The sequence below is a fragment of the Erinaceus europaeus genome, chromosome 1, assembly GCF_950295315.1.
Source record: "Erinaceus europaeus chromosome 1, mEriEur2.1, whole genome shotgun sequence".
Classification (NCBI taxonomy): Eukaryota; Metazoa; Chordata; class Mammalia; order Eulipotyphla; family Erinaceidae; genus Erinaceus; species Erinaceus europaeus.
In genome coordinates, this window is record NC_080162.1 from 114,420,193 (window position 1) to 114,436,920 (window position 16,728).

At 40.8% G+C, this 16,728-nt stretch overlaps 1 protein-coding gene across 1 annotated transcript in view; it reads right to left on the reverse strand.

The window, feature by feature from the left end:
• Positions 1 to 8,808: 8,808 nt before the first annotated feature.
• Positions 8,809 to 16,728, reverse strand: part of SH2D4B (SH2 domain containing 4B) — a 92,322-nt gene continuing 84,402 nt past the window's right edge. The window contains 2 exon segments of the mRNA XM_060202028.1: positions 8,809 to 10,386; positions 14,187 to 14,407. Coding sequence (XP_060058011.1) covers positions 10,294 to 10,386; positions 14,187 to 14,407 — 314 coding nt within the window. The 3' untranslated portion in view covers positions 8,809 to 10,293.

Consider the following 16,728-nt stretch of genomic DNA (forward strand, 5'->3'; position numbering starts at 1 on the left):
CCAGGAGCCTTGGGGGTTGTGGGGGCAGGGGGTGGCTAGAAATACAGACTCTCCCATATTTGGGAGCTAGTCTCTACCCTGATTCAGTTTTCTAGTTCTATTCCCAATTTACACTATCTCCCCAGACAACACCTTTAGCCCACTTGCATGTTAGCTGTTGGGCTCAGGCAAAAATTAGTAAAGTCCTGAGCCCTTTGGAATATACCTAAAATAGACTTCCTAGCTTCTTACAACACAAAGACCCTAAATTTCATCTTATATTCTTAAATAAATTACCTTGCTTTATTATCTTAATGCTTTTGAGCCACCAAGTTACAGATGCTACCATGGTCCCAACCTGACTTCCCTGGGCAGACAACCTCACCAATTAATCCTGGAACCTCACCTCTCCAGAGACTTAGCCCACTAGGGAAAGATAGAACCCACTGCTGGGTTCTATCATGCTGGGAGTATGAACCCACCTGCCAACACACATGTACAGAGGAGAAGCAATTACAGAAGCCAGACCTTCCAACTTCCACACCCCAAAAAGAATGTTGATCCATCCTCCCAGAGAGGTAAAGAATAGGGAAGCTGAAAAGAGAGTTAATAAAGCCAAACAAATTGTTGAATAATCATGGACCTAAAGGCTGGAATAGTGCAGATGAAGTATTGGGGGATACTCACTGCAGACTACTGTGTACTTTTGCTTTCAGTTATGTATTTTGCCCAAGTTTATGGATACCTGTGAACATATGCTCTATCTCACGGGACCTAGTCTATATCTAGGTTTTGGGACTTTGTTAGGAAGTGAACCACCTGGAATGGCATTAGAGAATACTATGAAAGGAAAGGTCTCACCCAAGTAATGAAGCTGAAGGGTTGTCATTCCACATCTGAAGTCACTGGAGACAGTCTGAAGTGAAGCATGCTGAGGTGGCACTCATTGCATTGATTAGGTTGGGGTCGGCGGATGCAATATTATTTGGTATGAATTGAGAGAAGCATGCAGGAAAGTGAGCCCCACCCTAAGGTTCCAGGACTAGGGGAAATATAGGCTCTATAGTAGAAATGTGAGGTTCCTGCTATCTTAGGGTTCAAGAAGACAATAGATAGTTATTGTTATTATTACATTATTCGGTAATTGGATTAGCTTTGAAAAATCCCTTGGGTAGGATTTGCTGTATAATACCCAACATCACCATAATTTATGTCCTTTGACATTATTTGTATATAACAGTGCAACTGGTTGCTTCTGTTCTCCCTGGTCTAGGCTTTTGAGAGAGTCAACATATCAAAGACTCAGCCTATGTATTAAAAAGACTCAGTCTGTGCTTTAAAAAGTTTGAGACATACAATCAATTTTCCCCTCGCATATTAATTAAATAGTGATTTATATGACCACAAGTTAATAGGAGTGTACATAAACACCATTTCCATCACCAAAAGACTGTGTCCTATCCCACCCCCCTCCCTGCAACCCCCACCCCCGCCACCAGGTTCCAGATGACAACATGATGCTAACCAGACTTCCCTGGACAGACAACTCCACCAGTGTATCCTGGAGCTCGCTTCCCCAGAACCCCACCCTACTAGGGAAAGAGAGAGGCAGGCTGGGAGTATGGATCCACCAGTCTACGCCCATGTTCAGCAGGAAAGCAATTACAGAAGCCAGACCTTCCACCTTCTGCACCCCATAATGACCTTGGGTCCATACTCCCAGAGGAATATAGAATAGGAAAGCTATCAAGGTAGGGAATGGGATACAGAGATCTGGTGGTGGGAATTGTGTGGAGTTGTACCCTTCTTATCCTATGGTTTTGTTAATGTCTCCTTTTTAAAATAAATTTAAAAAAAGAAAGAAAAAAAAAAGAATAGGGAAGCTTCCAATGGAGGGGATGGGATACAGAACTCTGGTGGTGGGCATTGTGTGGAATTATACCCCTCTCATTCCACATTCTTGTCAAACATTATTAAGTCACCAATAAAAAGAAAAGAAAAGAAATACAGAGACTCTCAAGTCACACTGCAGACCTTCTGAAGGAGAATCAGTATCTAGGAACATCCCTACACACATGATTTGTATGTCCCAGTATGAGAAGCCCTGGAGGAAGACCAACGAGTTGTAGCGCTAGAATACAACTTCCTGGAGAAAGTTCTGAGTCACTCCATGCCTCATGCAATGCAGTGAGGGCCAGGTTCAAAGCCCAGTTATGTTCATGACAAAGGAGCACACTGTCCAAATGAGCTATTTTTCTGGGCCAATATATATATTTTCCAGAGCACTTCTGAGCTCTGGCTTATGGTGTTTTGATGAATTAAATGTGGGACTTTGGGTTGGCAACCCTAAAGTTACTATTTAAAAAACAAGATTTTTCCACAATTATTACCAAATTATTCATGTTATTGTCATGATCACCCTCTAAAACAGGTATTTATTTTAAATTCTGTTTCACAGAAGAAATCATGGCCAAGAGATTTTGAGAAATGTCTCTAGGGTCACCAAAGCAAAGGACTATCTGGAATCCATAATATCATTAATATTAATATTATTAACCAGGGCACTGTTCAGCTCTGGCTTATGGTGTGAGGGATTGAACCTGGAACTTTTGGAGCCTCAGGCATGAAAGTCTCTTTACATAATGATTATGCTATCTACCCCAGCCCTCCAACTGAATTCTGAGGATAATGAGGAGTCTGGGGGTACAATATGACACCCCCCAGGCCCCAGTCTTCCTGTCCACATGACCTTTCTAAAGGCCCACTATCATTAGTGTCTCTTAGTACATGCCTTAGTGAATCCTTCTCCTACTCCACCCCCAAGAACAAGGCCACACAAAGGCTTCCCTGAATCTGTACCCCAAGTCACCCTTTCCTGCTCTGAAATTTATCTTCTATTAAGCTACATAGTGTTTTTTTTACAACTTCTCTTTCTAGCTATAGATTGTACATTTTTCCTCTGCTGAGTATTGTAGCTGGCTGACTGTTTTTCATTATATTTGTAGGGCTCTGGGAAAAATAAATAAATAAATAAAGGCAATTCCTTCATTTGAGAATCCTGACATTTATTAGCATAATAAAACTCTCAAGATGAAATTGCAGTTTTTCAGACAGTAATTCCATTTGCAGGACAACTTACAAGGAATTTATTTTAAGGCCAGGTAAAATCCAAAATATATGAGACATAGAGAAAGTGCAAGGCCCCAAATAAAATGAAATAAATGTGTCGGACATGGGAAACTCAGCTGTTGTCTCACACATATTAATTAGGGGTGACAGGAACAACAGCCCAGGGATTCAGGTTCTCAATGCATCCTGGTTGCTTTCAAAGCTGTTTTTGGAACAAGAAGTTTCTTCTTGTTTGTTTCCTTTAACGTCTTAAACTCCACCACATCATCTCCCCCAACACGTCATCGCTAAGCACAAAATTGCCGTTCCCATGACTGTGGTTGGCATCAACAATAACTTTCGTTTAACAAATTCTTTATAAATATATATCATTTAATTAACCTGCCAGAAAACTTGCAATCATACAGAAATGCCCCTCCTAGTTACAGCAAGACCAGTGACACCAGATGACTGGCGCTGGGTCACATTAAGTTACCAAAAAAAAAAAAAAAAAACTTGATTCAGTTCCTCTGGGTGTGATAGAAGATCATTTTAATAATCATCACTAACGGCTTTAGAGCACTTCAGAGTTCAGAAGGCAGATTCTCTCGCCTTCATTTTATGCACTCAGGAGCCCTGGATGGCAGACAAATGGGAAGAAAGTCAAGGAGTCAGGAGGCAACATTGGTACTAGCACTCCTTTGGGTTCTTACTCTAGTTTCCTGCCCTCCCTCCACCCCACCCCAAAAAGGCATGGCCTATAGCACAAGGTTTATAGGCTACTAGATTATTGCCTAAAGCAAACCCTGGACCAAGCAAGAGGCAGGAGGGGCAGAGGAAGAAAAACCAGCAGAAGGGTACAATACTTCCTCTGGGTTATTGCTTAGTTTTATCATAGGTGGTTGCTCACTTTGTTGGACTGTCTTCTAAGAGGTTATTTTAAGAAGAAAAGAAAAGAAAAAGAAGGAAAAAAAGATCCTCTTAGAACAGTCCCTCCAAGAAACTAAAGGTAGATGAATTGACCAAGCAGGCCCCATCTCCAGTTGAACAAAGGTTCACCACATTAAGTGGTGGGTGCTAAGTTAAGTGAACTAAGTCAAAGATGAATATGAGATGATCCCACTCATAAATAGAAGTTGAGAAATAACAGAAAGGAAAACTTAGAGCAGGATTTGACTGAATTTAGAGTAGGGTACCAAAGTAAAAATCTCTGGGTGAAGGGTGAAGGTGGATGTTTGGCTTCACTTGGGGTTGGGGGGAAAGGGAGAGGATGGGGTAGAACACAGTCCTTTGGTGGTGGGAAAGGTGTTTTTGTACACGCCTATTAACTTGAAGTCATATAAATCACTATTTAATTAATATGAGCGAGAAAAATTGATTGAATGTCTCAAACTCTTTAATGCATGGACGATAGGCTGAGTCTTTGAAATATTGACTATCCTAAAAGCTCAGACCAGGGAGAATGGAAACAACTGGTGGCAATCCTCTATAAGACACAGCTATATACAAATAATGTCAAAGGACATAAGTTATGGTGATGTTGTGTATGATACAGCAAATCCTAACAAAGGGATTTTCAAAATCAAACCAATTGCCAAATAATTTGATTATAGCAATAACTATCTATTGCCTTATTAAACCCTAAGACAGTAGGAACCTCCCAGTTCCTCTATAGAGCCTATATTTCCCTCAGTCCTGGAACCTCTAGGGTGGGGCTCACTTTTCTGCCTGCTTCTCTCAATTCATACCAAATAATATTGCATCCGCCGATTCCAACCTTCTCAGACAGGCAAGCAGTTGAAGAAGGCAACCATCATCAAGCCTGCCCTGAAAGAGGTTTTAAAAGACCTCCTATAAACAAGAACATCACCAAAATAATTGCCATATATCATAGCAAATAAAAAATATTGAATAATGGCACTGCATTACCTTAAATCCATAATATCAGTAAATGTCAATAGCTTAAATTCACCCATTAAAAGGCACAGAGTGGGAGGATGGATCAGAAAACACAATACAACCATATGCTGCATGCAAGAATCCCACCTGATCCATCAAGACAAACACACACTTAAAGTAAAAGCATGGAAAACTATCATACAGGCTAATGGATCACAAAAAAGGCAGGGACAGCCATTCTTATCTCTGACACAATAGACTTTAAATTAAATAAATAATAAAATATAAGAAAGCCCATTACATAATAATCAGAGGATCACTCAACCAAGAGGATTTAACAATTATTAACATCCATGCACTCAATGAGGGCCCATCTAAATACATTAAACACTTACTAAAAGAGCTACAGAAATACATCAACAGCAATACAGTAATAGTAGGAGACTTCAACACCCCAATCTCACACTTAGATCAACTAAGCAGAAAGTCAACAAAGAAACAAGAGAATTAATTGAAGAGATGGATAGACTAGACCTCCTGGACATTTTCAGACCCAAAAAAACCGGAAAAGACATTCTTTTCAAGTCCACACATCACAACCTCAAGGACAAACCACATATTAGGCCACAAAGACAGTATCAACAAATTCAAGAGGATTGAAATCATCCCAAGCATCTTCTCAGACCACAGTGGAGTAAAACTAACACTCAACAAATACAAAATTAATAAAAGTCACAAAATTTGGAAACTCAACAACATACTGCTTAATAACTACTGGGTCAAAGAAGAACTCGAGCAAGAAATTCAAATGTTTCCAGATAAAGGAAAATGAAGACACAAGCTATCAGAATATATGGGACACAGCTAAAGCTGTACATAGAGGGAAACTCAGAGCCATACAAGTACACATTAGAGAACAAGAAAAAACTAAAGTAAATGAACTTACTGCATGTCTTAAAGACTTAGAAGAAAAGGAACAAAGGAACCCTAAAGCGGCCAGAAGGATTGAAATTGTCAAAATTAGAGCTGAAATAAACAATGAAAATAAGAGAACCATACAAAAGATCAATGAAGCCAAATGCTGGTTCTTTGAAAAATGAAACAAAATTGACAAACTCCTAGCCAGACTCACTAAAAAATAAGGGGGGTGGGGAGAAGACTCAAATAAATAGAATTGTAAACAATAAAGGAGATATCACAACTGACACCACAGAAATCCAGAAAATCTGTGGTCTGGGAGGTGGCGCAGTGGATAAAGCATCGGACTCTCAAGCATGAGGTTCTGAGTTCAATCCCCGGCAACACATAACCAGACAGAGTGATGTCTCATTCTTTCTCTCCTCCTATCTTTCTCATAAATAAAAATAAATAAATTCTTTTAAAAAAAAAAGAAATCCAGAATATCATATGAAACTTCTACCAAGAACTATATGCCACCAAGCTAGAGAATCTGGAAGAAACTGAAGAATTCCAAGAAATATAAACCCTTCCAAAACTGAACCAAGAAGAACTACAAAAACTAAATGCACCAATCATAGACAAAGAAATCAAAACAATTATTAAGAATCTTCCCAATAAAAAAAGTCCCGGACCAGATGCCTTTACAAATGAATTATACAAAATCTTCAGGAAACAGTTAATACCTATACTTCTAAAGCTCTTCCAAAGAATCAAAGAAACATGAACACTCAGTTCCACCTTCTATGAAGCCAACATCACCCTGATACCAAAAGCAGATAGGGACACAACAAAAAAAGGAAAACTACAGACCAATATCTCTGATGAACATACATGCCAAAATATTGAACAAGAGACTGGCCAACCAGATACAGCAGTATATCAAAAAGATTGTTCATCATGACCAAGTGGGATTTATCCCAGGAAAGCAAGGCTGGTTCAATATACATAAGTCAATCAATATCATTCAACACATCAATAAAAGCAAAACCAAAAACCACATGATTATCTCAATAGATGCAGAGAAAGCCTTTGACAAAACCTAACACCCATTCATGCTTAAAACACTACCAAAAAATTGGAATACATGGGAAATTCCTCAAGATAGCGGAGTCCATATATAGCAAACCTACAACCAACATCATACTAAAGGGACAGAACTGAAAGCATTCCCCCTCAGATTGGGGACTAGACAGGGCTGTCCATTATCACCATTACTCTTCAACATATTATTGGAAGTTCTTGCCATAACAATCAGGCAAGAGAAAGGAATCAAAGGAATACAGATTGGAAGGAAAGAAGTCAGTCTCTCACTATTTGCAGATGATATGATAGTATACATAGAAAAACCTAAAGAATTTGTGGAAAGAATGCAAGGTTGGTTCAACATATGTAAGTCAATCAATGTCATTCACCACATCAATAAAAGCAAAGCCAAAAACCACATGATACAGAGAAAAAAAAAAAACCATCGATGCAGAGAAAGCCTTTGACAAAATCCAACACCCATTCATGCTTAAAACATTATAAAAATGGGAATACATGGGAACTTCCTCAAGATAGTGGAGTCCATATATATATAGCAAACCTACAGCCAACATCATACTCAATAGACAGAAGCTGAAAGCATTCCCCCTCAGATCAGGAACTAGAGAGGGCAGTCCATTATCACCATTACTCTTCAACACAGTATTCAAAGTTACTGCTATAGCAATCAGGCAAGAGAAAGAAATCAAAGTAAGACAGATTGGAAGGGAAGAAATCAGTGGCATTTCTTTATGCAAACAATAAATCTGAAGAAGAATGAAATTAAATCAGTTTATCTCACCAGGAAAAAAGTCAACTCCAAATGGATCAAGGACCTGGATGTTAGACCAGAAACTATAAAATACTTAGAGGAAAACATTGGTGGAACACTTTCCTACCTAAACCTCAAGGATATCTTTGATGATACAAACCCAAATGCAAGGGAGACTAAAACAAAAAGAACTCAATGGGACTACATCAAATTGGAAAGCTTCTGCACAGCAAAAGAAACCATCACACAAAAAAAGAATATCTTCATATGCCACATATCAGACAAGAGGCTAATAACATATATAAAGGCTAATAAAATATATAAAGAGCTCACCAATAGGGCTGGGTGGTGGCAAACCTGGTTGAGTGCACATGTCACAATGTGCAAGGACCTGGGTTTAAGCCCCTCCCCCACCTACAGGGGTAAAGCTTTGCAAGTGGTGAAGCAGTGTTGCAGGTGTCTCTCTGTCTCTCCTATTTCTACCTCCCCCTTCCATCTCAATTTCTGGCTGTCTCTATCAATAAATGAATAAAGATTAAAAAATAAATACATAATAAAGAGCTCACCAAACTTGGCAACAAAAAAGCAAATGATCCCATCCAAAAATGGGCAGAGACTATAAACAGAATATTCACTACAGAAGAGATCCAAAAGGCTAACAAACATATGAAAAAATGTTCCAGGTCACTGATTGTCACAGCAATGCAAATAAAGGCAACACTGAGATACTACCTCACCCCTGTAAGGATGGCAAACATCAAAAAGGACAGCAGCAACAAATGCTGTAGAGGTTTAGAGGACAAAAAAACCCTCCTACACTGCTGGTGGGAATGTAAATTGGTAAAACCTCTATGGAGAGCAGTCTGGAGAACTCTCACAAGGCTAGAAATAGACCTCCCATATGACCCAGTAATTTCTCTCCTAAGGATATATCCTAAGGACTCCATAAGACCCAACTAAAAAGATATGTGCACACCTATGTTCACAGCAGCACAATTCATAATACCTAAAACCTGGAAGCAACCCAGGTGCCCAACACCAGATGAGTGGCTGAGAAAGCTGTGGTATATACACACAATGGAATACTACGCAGCTATTAAGAACATTGAACCCACCTTCTCTGACCCATCTTGGTTGGTGCTATAAGGAATTATGTTAAGTGAGCTAAGTCATAAAGACAAAGATGAGTATGAGATGATTCCACTCATAAACACAAGTTGAGAATGAAGAACAGAAAGGAAAACTCGAATCAGAATCTAACTGAGTTTGGAGTAGAACATCAAAATTAAAATATCTGGGTGGAGCGTGAAGGTAGATGTTCAGCTTCACAGGGGGAGGGGTAGAAGTTTCTATTTAGATCTAGATACCCTCCTCACATACCTCCTATCACTCACTTCCCTCAATAACTCCAAAGCTAACCTTATCAAAGTAAGGACTACAAAAGCTGAATAAGGGCAAGAGCCTGGCATACTTTAATGATGACTGTTTAGTCACAACCAGGCCACCCATCACCTGGTGCCCTAGCCAGGAAGCCCTGGGGTTCCCACACAGACATGAATGGCCTAGACCTCTAACAGATGCCTCTTGCCACTGTCACTGGTAATCTCCATCAGGAACAACATAATGGACCCCTATACAACCTTGCCCTCAATGTGAATCAACAATGATAGGGAATGTTCCATTCTCTGAAGGGAGGTTGGACAGCATACTCTACCTACTACCCAAAGAAGATGGGTCCTAAAATTAGTGCAGCCTGGAATGTTCCTAGCTGTGACCACAGAATGTCAGATCAGACCTACAGGAATGCAGAGGTTACATGGGTTCCTGTGCTGAATATGGGGCCCAGATCAAATTGATGGGATGTACAGTTAACAATATTTAAATACTTTCTCCATATTTGGGTGCTATTCTCTTCCCCGATCCAGCTTTCTAGTACTTTTTCCAACTATGACATCATCTTCCCAGATAATAACCTGGGTCCACCTGCATATTTTATGTAATGCGCAGGCAAAAACTAGTAGGGTCATGAGCCCCTTGGAATACATCTAAAATATACCGACTAGCTTGCTCCAAAATGGAGACCCCAAATCTTCATCTGCAATATTCTTGTCTTTAGGTTCATGATTAGTCAACAATTTGTCCTGCTTTATATCTTATCTCTTTTTCAACCACCAGGTTCCAGATGCTACAATGATGCCAACCTGACTTCCCTGGGCAGATGACCCCACCAGTGTGTCCTGGAGTCCTGCCTCACTAGGGAAAGATAGAAACTAGCTGGGAGTATGGACCGACCAGTCAATGCCCATGTTCAGCGGGGAAGCAATTACAGAAGCCAGACCTTCTACCTTCTGTACCCCATAATGACCATACTCCCAGAGGGGTAAAGAATAGGGAAGCTTCCAATGGAGGGGATGGGATACAGAATTCTGGTGGTGAGAATTGTGTGAAATTGTACCATTCTTATCCTATAGTCTTGTCAAAATTTCCATAATATAAATAAATTTTAAAAAAATAATAATGTCCCAAAGAGTCCAACTGCTAAGGGAGAAAAATCATTCAAACAATAGATGGTAGTCTGGTGGATTGTCCCTCTGTCCACAAGGTTCCTGAAGCAACTCTCCTCCTGAAACAGTGATAATTTCCTCCTAGAAAAAAAAGTAAAAGGAAAACTTATTATCAAGAAAAGAAAATAGAGCCCCCGGCTCCCCACCAAGGGAGTCATTTCATAGGCAGTGAAGCAGGTCCGCAGGTGTCTATCTTTCTCTCCCCTTCTCTGTCTCCCCTCCTCTCTCGATTTCTCTCTGTCCTATACAACAACAGCAGCAACAACAATAATAATAACAACCACAATAATGATAAAAAACAACAAGGGCAACAAAAGGGGGAAAAATGGTCTCCAGGAGCAGTGGATTCCTGGTGCGGGCACTGAGCCCTGGCAATAAACCTGGAGGCGAAAAGAAAAGAAATATCCACTAGAAAGAGAATGGTTTGATATAGAAGGGCTGAAGACATGTATCTGCCTTTCCTCACTCAGATTTCTAAAAATAGTGGAAAATATTCATTTAAAAAGAACTAAAATCATACTTGAAAATAAAAAGCCACTGGCAGCTGGCAAGGGGCTCACCTGGTAGAATACACATGACCATGTACAACAACCTGGGTTGGCACCCCAGGCGAACACCTGTGAGTGAGTACTTGCAGAGAAGGAAACTTCCCAAGCAGTGGAGTAGTGTAGGGAGTGTGTGTGTTGTGTCTCTGTGTGTGTGTCATTGTCTAGAGGAAAGAAAAGGAAAAAGAGGGGTCAGCACATCTGGTAGAACACACATGTTATAATGTATCAAGACCTTGATTAAAGCTCCTAATCCCCATCTGCAGGGGAGAAACTTCTCTATTGGTTAAGTAATACTGCAGGTGTCTCTCTGTCTCTCTCCCCCTTCCCTCTCAATTTGCCTCTGTCTCTATCCAAACTAACTAAAATAAATAGGTAGATAATAGACAGACAGACAGTCTTAAATGAAAAAAAAATAGAATGGCTACTAGGAACAATGGAGTTAAATAGGCCCTGAGCACCAAAGATAATCCACCAGGAAGTAAGGAGGGAAGGAAGGAAGGAAGGAAGGAAGGAAGGAAGGAAGGAAGGAAGGAAGGAAGGAAGGGAGGGAAGGTGGGAGGGAGGGAAGGAAGGGAGGAAGGAAGGAAGGAAGGAAGATGGGAAGGAAGGAAGGAAGGAAGGAAGGAAGGAAGGAAGGAAGGAAGGAAGGAAGGAAGACTAAAGAGGCCCCAAAATTCAGACAATTCTCTGCCCCAAAGATGAGTTACTTACTGCCAACTACAGTTCTCCCTGTCTACAGAGACTGGATTTGGGAAATAAGGACCTAATTCTCAAGAACTTCAGAATTCACAGATCACTTCATATCACCAAATTATATCCATATTAAAGGAAAATTCATGGTCATAAAAAAAGATGTCAAACTCTACAATAGACACAGAAGAAAAGATCAAGTGTAGGGGCCAGAGAGCTGCCCCCCCTAGGTAGGATACCCACTTTGCCAGGCACCTGGCCTAGGTTCAAGGTCTAGCAACAGGGAAAGCTTCATAGTTGTGTCTCTCTGTCTCTCCTATTTTTTCTTACTATCTCTCTTTCCCTCCCTCTCTCTTTCTCTCTTTCTGCCTCACTATCTAAATGAAAAAATAATTTTGGCATGAGAATGGTAAAATCATTCTGGCCCCAAAAGTAAAAGAACCTTTGAGAGATTATATTAATTTCTGCAGTAGGAACAGGAGATTAATTCATTCAATCAATTGTGAAACAAGAATGTGAGATTGCTTTAAAAGAACCAATCAATTCTAGAACTTGGACATGAAAGAGGTGGCCATTAAAAAAAGGTGGGGGAACTCTAGAGAAATACTGAAAAGAAGAATGGCTATAACTAAAGAGCTATTTAGTAGCTGGAAGAATTGGCATACCGATAAGACAGAGACATGTAAACAGAGAGCAGACAAAGGAGATGAGCAGACAAAGCACAGGAGAAATTCAAGTGCCTGGGGAGAGATCCCCAGCATCTGTGGCAATAAGAGAAATGCAAGCTAGATGTGAATGTCTGCCCAGCTGATGGGCAAACAGGAAAGTGACAGATAATTCCCAGCAGCAGTATAGGGGTGACAGTCTAATCTAGTTTTGGCAGAAGCATGAATTGGTACTTTATTTTGGGAGGCCAATCGGATATATATATTATATATATATATATATATATATATATATATATATATAATCTTTATTTATTTATTGGATAGAGGCTGCCAGAAATAGAGAGAGAAGGGGGTTAAAAACAAGAAACAAAACTACATATTTCCTTTTTTTTTTTTTTTGCCTCCAAGGTTATCACTGGGGCTTAGTGCCTGCTTTACAAATCCTGGAGGCCATTTTTCCATTTGTTGTTTTTGGATAGGGCAGAAAGAAATTGAGAGATGAGGGAAATAAGGGAGGGTATGGGGGGAGGGGAGACAAACACCTGCAGACCTGCTTCACTGCTTGTGAAATTACCCCCCCTGCAGGTAGGGAGCCAGGGGCTCAAACTAGGATCCTTGTGCCGGTCCTTGCGATTAATCTTATGTGCTACCACTCAGCCCCCCAAAATGCACATTTCCTAATGTACATAAATTTTTATGATAGTGCCCCGAAAATACCTAGGTAACAATCATTTAAAGTAGAGGTTGGCATCATGGGCAGACGACCCCACCAAGATGTCCTGGAGCCCTGCCACCCCAGAACCCCGCCCCACTAGGGAATGAGAAAGACAGACTGGGAGTATAGATCGACCTGATGACTAGTTCTTCCCCCTCTCCTTTATTTATTATTTTTTAGATTTTTATTTCTTTATTGGAGAATTAATGTTTTACAGTCAACAGTAAATACAATAGTTTGTAAATGCATAACATTTCCTAGTTTTTCACATAACAATATAACCCCCACTAGGTCTTCCTCTGCCATCATTTCCCCCTACAGGTGGGAGTGGGGGCTTAAACCCACATCCTTGTGCTCAACCAGGTATGCCACCACCCAGCCCCCCCCTTTTCTCTTGAAAGTTCTCTCTTTTAAAAAAATAAATTATTAGTGATTTAATATTGATTTACAAAATTACAAGATAACAGGCGTACAACTCTGCACCATTCCCACCACCAGAGTTCTCTGTCCCCATTCCCTCCGTTGGAAGCTACAAGAATTTTCCTAAGGTTGAAGACATCGGTTAACTATTATTTCTACAACTATCTGTCTGTATTTTTATTTATTTGCCCACTTTTTTATAAGGTCCCATCTTCTCTTCCTGTCCAAGTCACACCTATACCTATTATTACTTCCGAATTCCCTTCCTTTTTTTCCTCTTCTTTCTCCCGGTCCTGATGCAGTTGTAGTTGAGAGCCCTCTGGTCATCTTTCCCTATAATTTCTCCCTCTCTGGAAGTATGGACCAAAATTCTTCTTCTTTCTTTTTTTAACCAGAGCACTTCTCATCCCTGGCTTATGGTGGTACAGGAGACTGAACCTGGGACTTTGGAGCTTCAGGCATGAGAGTCCATTTGCATAACCATTATGCTATCTACCCCTGCCTTGGAACAAAAATTTTGGGGGGTTACATAAGGTGGGAGTTCTGGCTTCTGTAGTTGCTTCTCCACTGGACATGGGCATTGGTAGGTACATCCATACCCCCAGCCTGTTTCTATCTTTCCCTAGTGGGTTAAAGCTCTGGAGAGGTGGGGTTCCAGGACACATTGGTGATATCATCTGCCCAGGGAAGTCAGGATGGAATCACAATAGCATCTGCAACTTGGTATCTGAAAGGTCTGCCTGCTCACTCTCCAGAAGAATCTCTTACACTATCTTCAGTCTGACTCTCCCTTCAGTTCCAGGTCCAGCCCCCACTCCCAGCACCCCGTAAGAGAGATACCTTGTGGAAGTCAATGAGATCAGTGAGTGTTGCATGGCGATTAGGGTCCACTCCCAGGAAGCTGTAAAAATCCCCAGAGGCATCCACCAGAAAGTGCTTGAAGCCTTTCTGCAGGCGGTAAGAGAGGGTGTAGCCCCAAATTTTCTCACTGACCCGGACCAGGAATGCTCCCTCAGTCATGTTCTCAAGGAGGTCTTCTGCATCTTCCCGGCTAATAATTCCTAGTTTAAAAAAGAGAAAGAGATGGGGAGAACCCCTGTGGAGAGCAGTCTTGAGAACCCTCAGAAGGCTAGAAGTGGACCTTCCCTATGATCCTGTAATTCCTCTCCTGGGGATATATCTTAAGGAGCCCAACACACCTATCCAAAAAGATCTGTGTAAACCTATGTCAAAGCAGCACAATTTGTAATAGCCAAAACCAGGAAGCAACCCAGGTGTCCAACAAAAGATGAGTGGCTGATCAAGTTGTGATATATATACACAATGGAATACTACTCAGCTATTAAAAATAGTGATTTCACCTTCTTCACCCCATCTTGGATGGAGCTTGAAGGAATCATGTAAAGTGAGATAAGTCAGAAACAGAAGGATGAATGTGGGATGATCTTACTCATCAAAGTTTAAAAACAAGATCAGAAGAGAAAACCCTAAGCAGAACTCAGACTGGAGTTGGAGTATTGTACCAAAGTAAAAGACTCTGGTGTGGAGGGTTTAGGTCCTGGAACATGAGGGCAGAGGAAGACCTAGTGGGGTTATATTGTTATGTGAAAAACTGGGAAATGTTATGCATTTACAAACTATTGTATTTACTGTTGACTGTAAAACATTAATTCTCCAATAAAGAAATAAAAATCTAAAAAAAAAAAAAAAGGAGATGGGGAAGAACTAGTCGTCATGTTTTACTATCCCTCTCCCATTTATCCAGAGGAGGTCTAGCAGGGAGATGGGGGTCAGGGGGTATCTGTACTTGCCTCATTCCAGGGAAGAAATTCCTAGAGGGTGGAGTTTAACCCAGAGAGACCAGCTGTGAGCCTGGAAACTGAGTTTTTTTCCTTCTTTCCTTCCTTCCTTCTTTCCTTCTTTCTTTCTCTCTCTCTTTCTTTCTTTCTTTCTTTCTTTCTTTCTTTCTTTCTTTCTTATAATCTTTATTTGTTTATTGGATAAAGACAGCCAGAAATGGAGAGGAGAGAGGGAGATAGAAAGAGGAAGAGGCAGAGAGACACCTGCAACACAGCTTCACCACTTACAAAGCTTTTCCCCTGAAAGTGGGGACCAGGGACTTGAACCCATGTCCTTGTGCATGGTAACATATGCATTCAACCAGGTGTGCCATCATCCAGCCCCTGGCACTGAATTTCTACTAAGTTGTGACTTTAGCATACTATCCTCCCAATTAAGCCACACTAATTTGGATTAACTGGGCAAGCAACAAATCAGTAATGGGCTGGAATTATAGGATCTATTGATTGCAAATGCAAGTCAACACGCATGGCCTTGGGGAGAGCTTTAAGAGAGTCAGGTGGTAGTTAGCAAAGTGGGTTAAGTGCAGGTGGTGCAAAGCACTAGGACGGGTATAAGAATCCCGGTTCGAGCCCCCAGCTCCCCACCGGCAGAGGAGTCGCTTCACAAGTGGTGAAGCAGGTCTGCAGGTGTCTAGCTTTCTCTCCCCATCTCTGCCCTCCCTTCCTCTCTCAATTTCTCTCTGTCCTATCCAACAACAATGACAGCAATAACAATAACTACAACAATAAAAACAAGGGCAACAAAAGGTAATAAATAAATAATAAATAAAAATAGTCTTCTGCTTTCATGATGAAACCAGAATGACCTGTGACTACTGCCTCAGTCTTATCTCTGATAGCCATGCATGAGCATCTCAAAATAGTATTTCCTCTTACAAAGTGAAAAAAGATGCCTTCTGTCTGTGGACACTAGGAAGTCTCTTCACAGGGGCACACAGTTAAGCTTCATTATACATCACAAAGAGCAGACATTCTTTCAGATTCTGCAATCCTGCACAAGGAAGTTTCACCATTCTATGCCAACCAGGTTCAATCTTGGAGTTGTTTATTCTTTCTTTTTTAATTTTTTAAACATTTATTTATTATTGGATAGAGACAAAAACTGAGAGGAAAGAGTGAAATAGAGACAGAGAGAGACCTAAAGACACCTGCAGCCCTGCTTCACCACTCATGAAGCTTTCCCCCTGCAGGTGGGGACTGGGGGCTTGAACACAGGTCTTTGCACACTGTAATGTGTGTACTTAACCAGGTGTGCCACCACCTAGCCCCATTATTTATTCTTTATATGTAAAAAAAAAAAAAAAAAAAAAGGCCTTGCCAGAGGCTTCCTTCATCTGGGATAATGTATGTGGTAGCTCTGTTTTTGGATGGCTAGGTGGTGGGAAGAACAGGGGAGCTCTAAGATCTGAAGTACCTGCCCTGCCTCACCTGGCTGTGTAATTGCTACTCAAGCTCTCACCTTCTTCAGCATCCTTTGACATGTAAGTTGGAATCTCATATGGTCTACTTCAAGGGTGCAT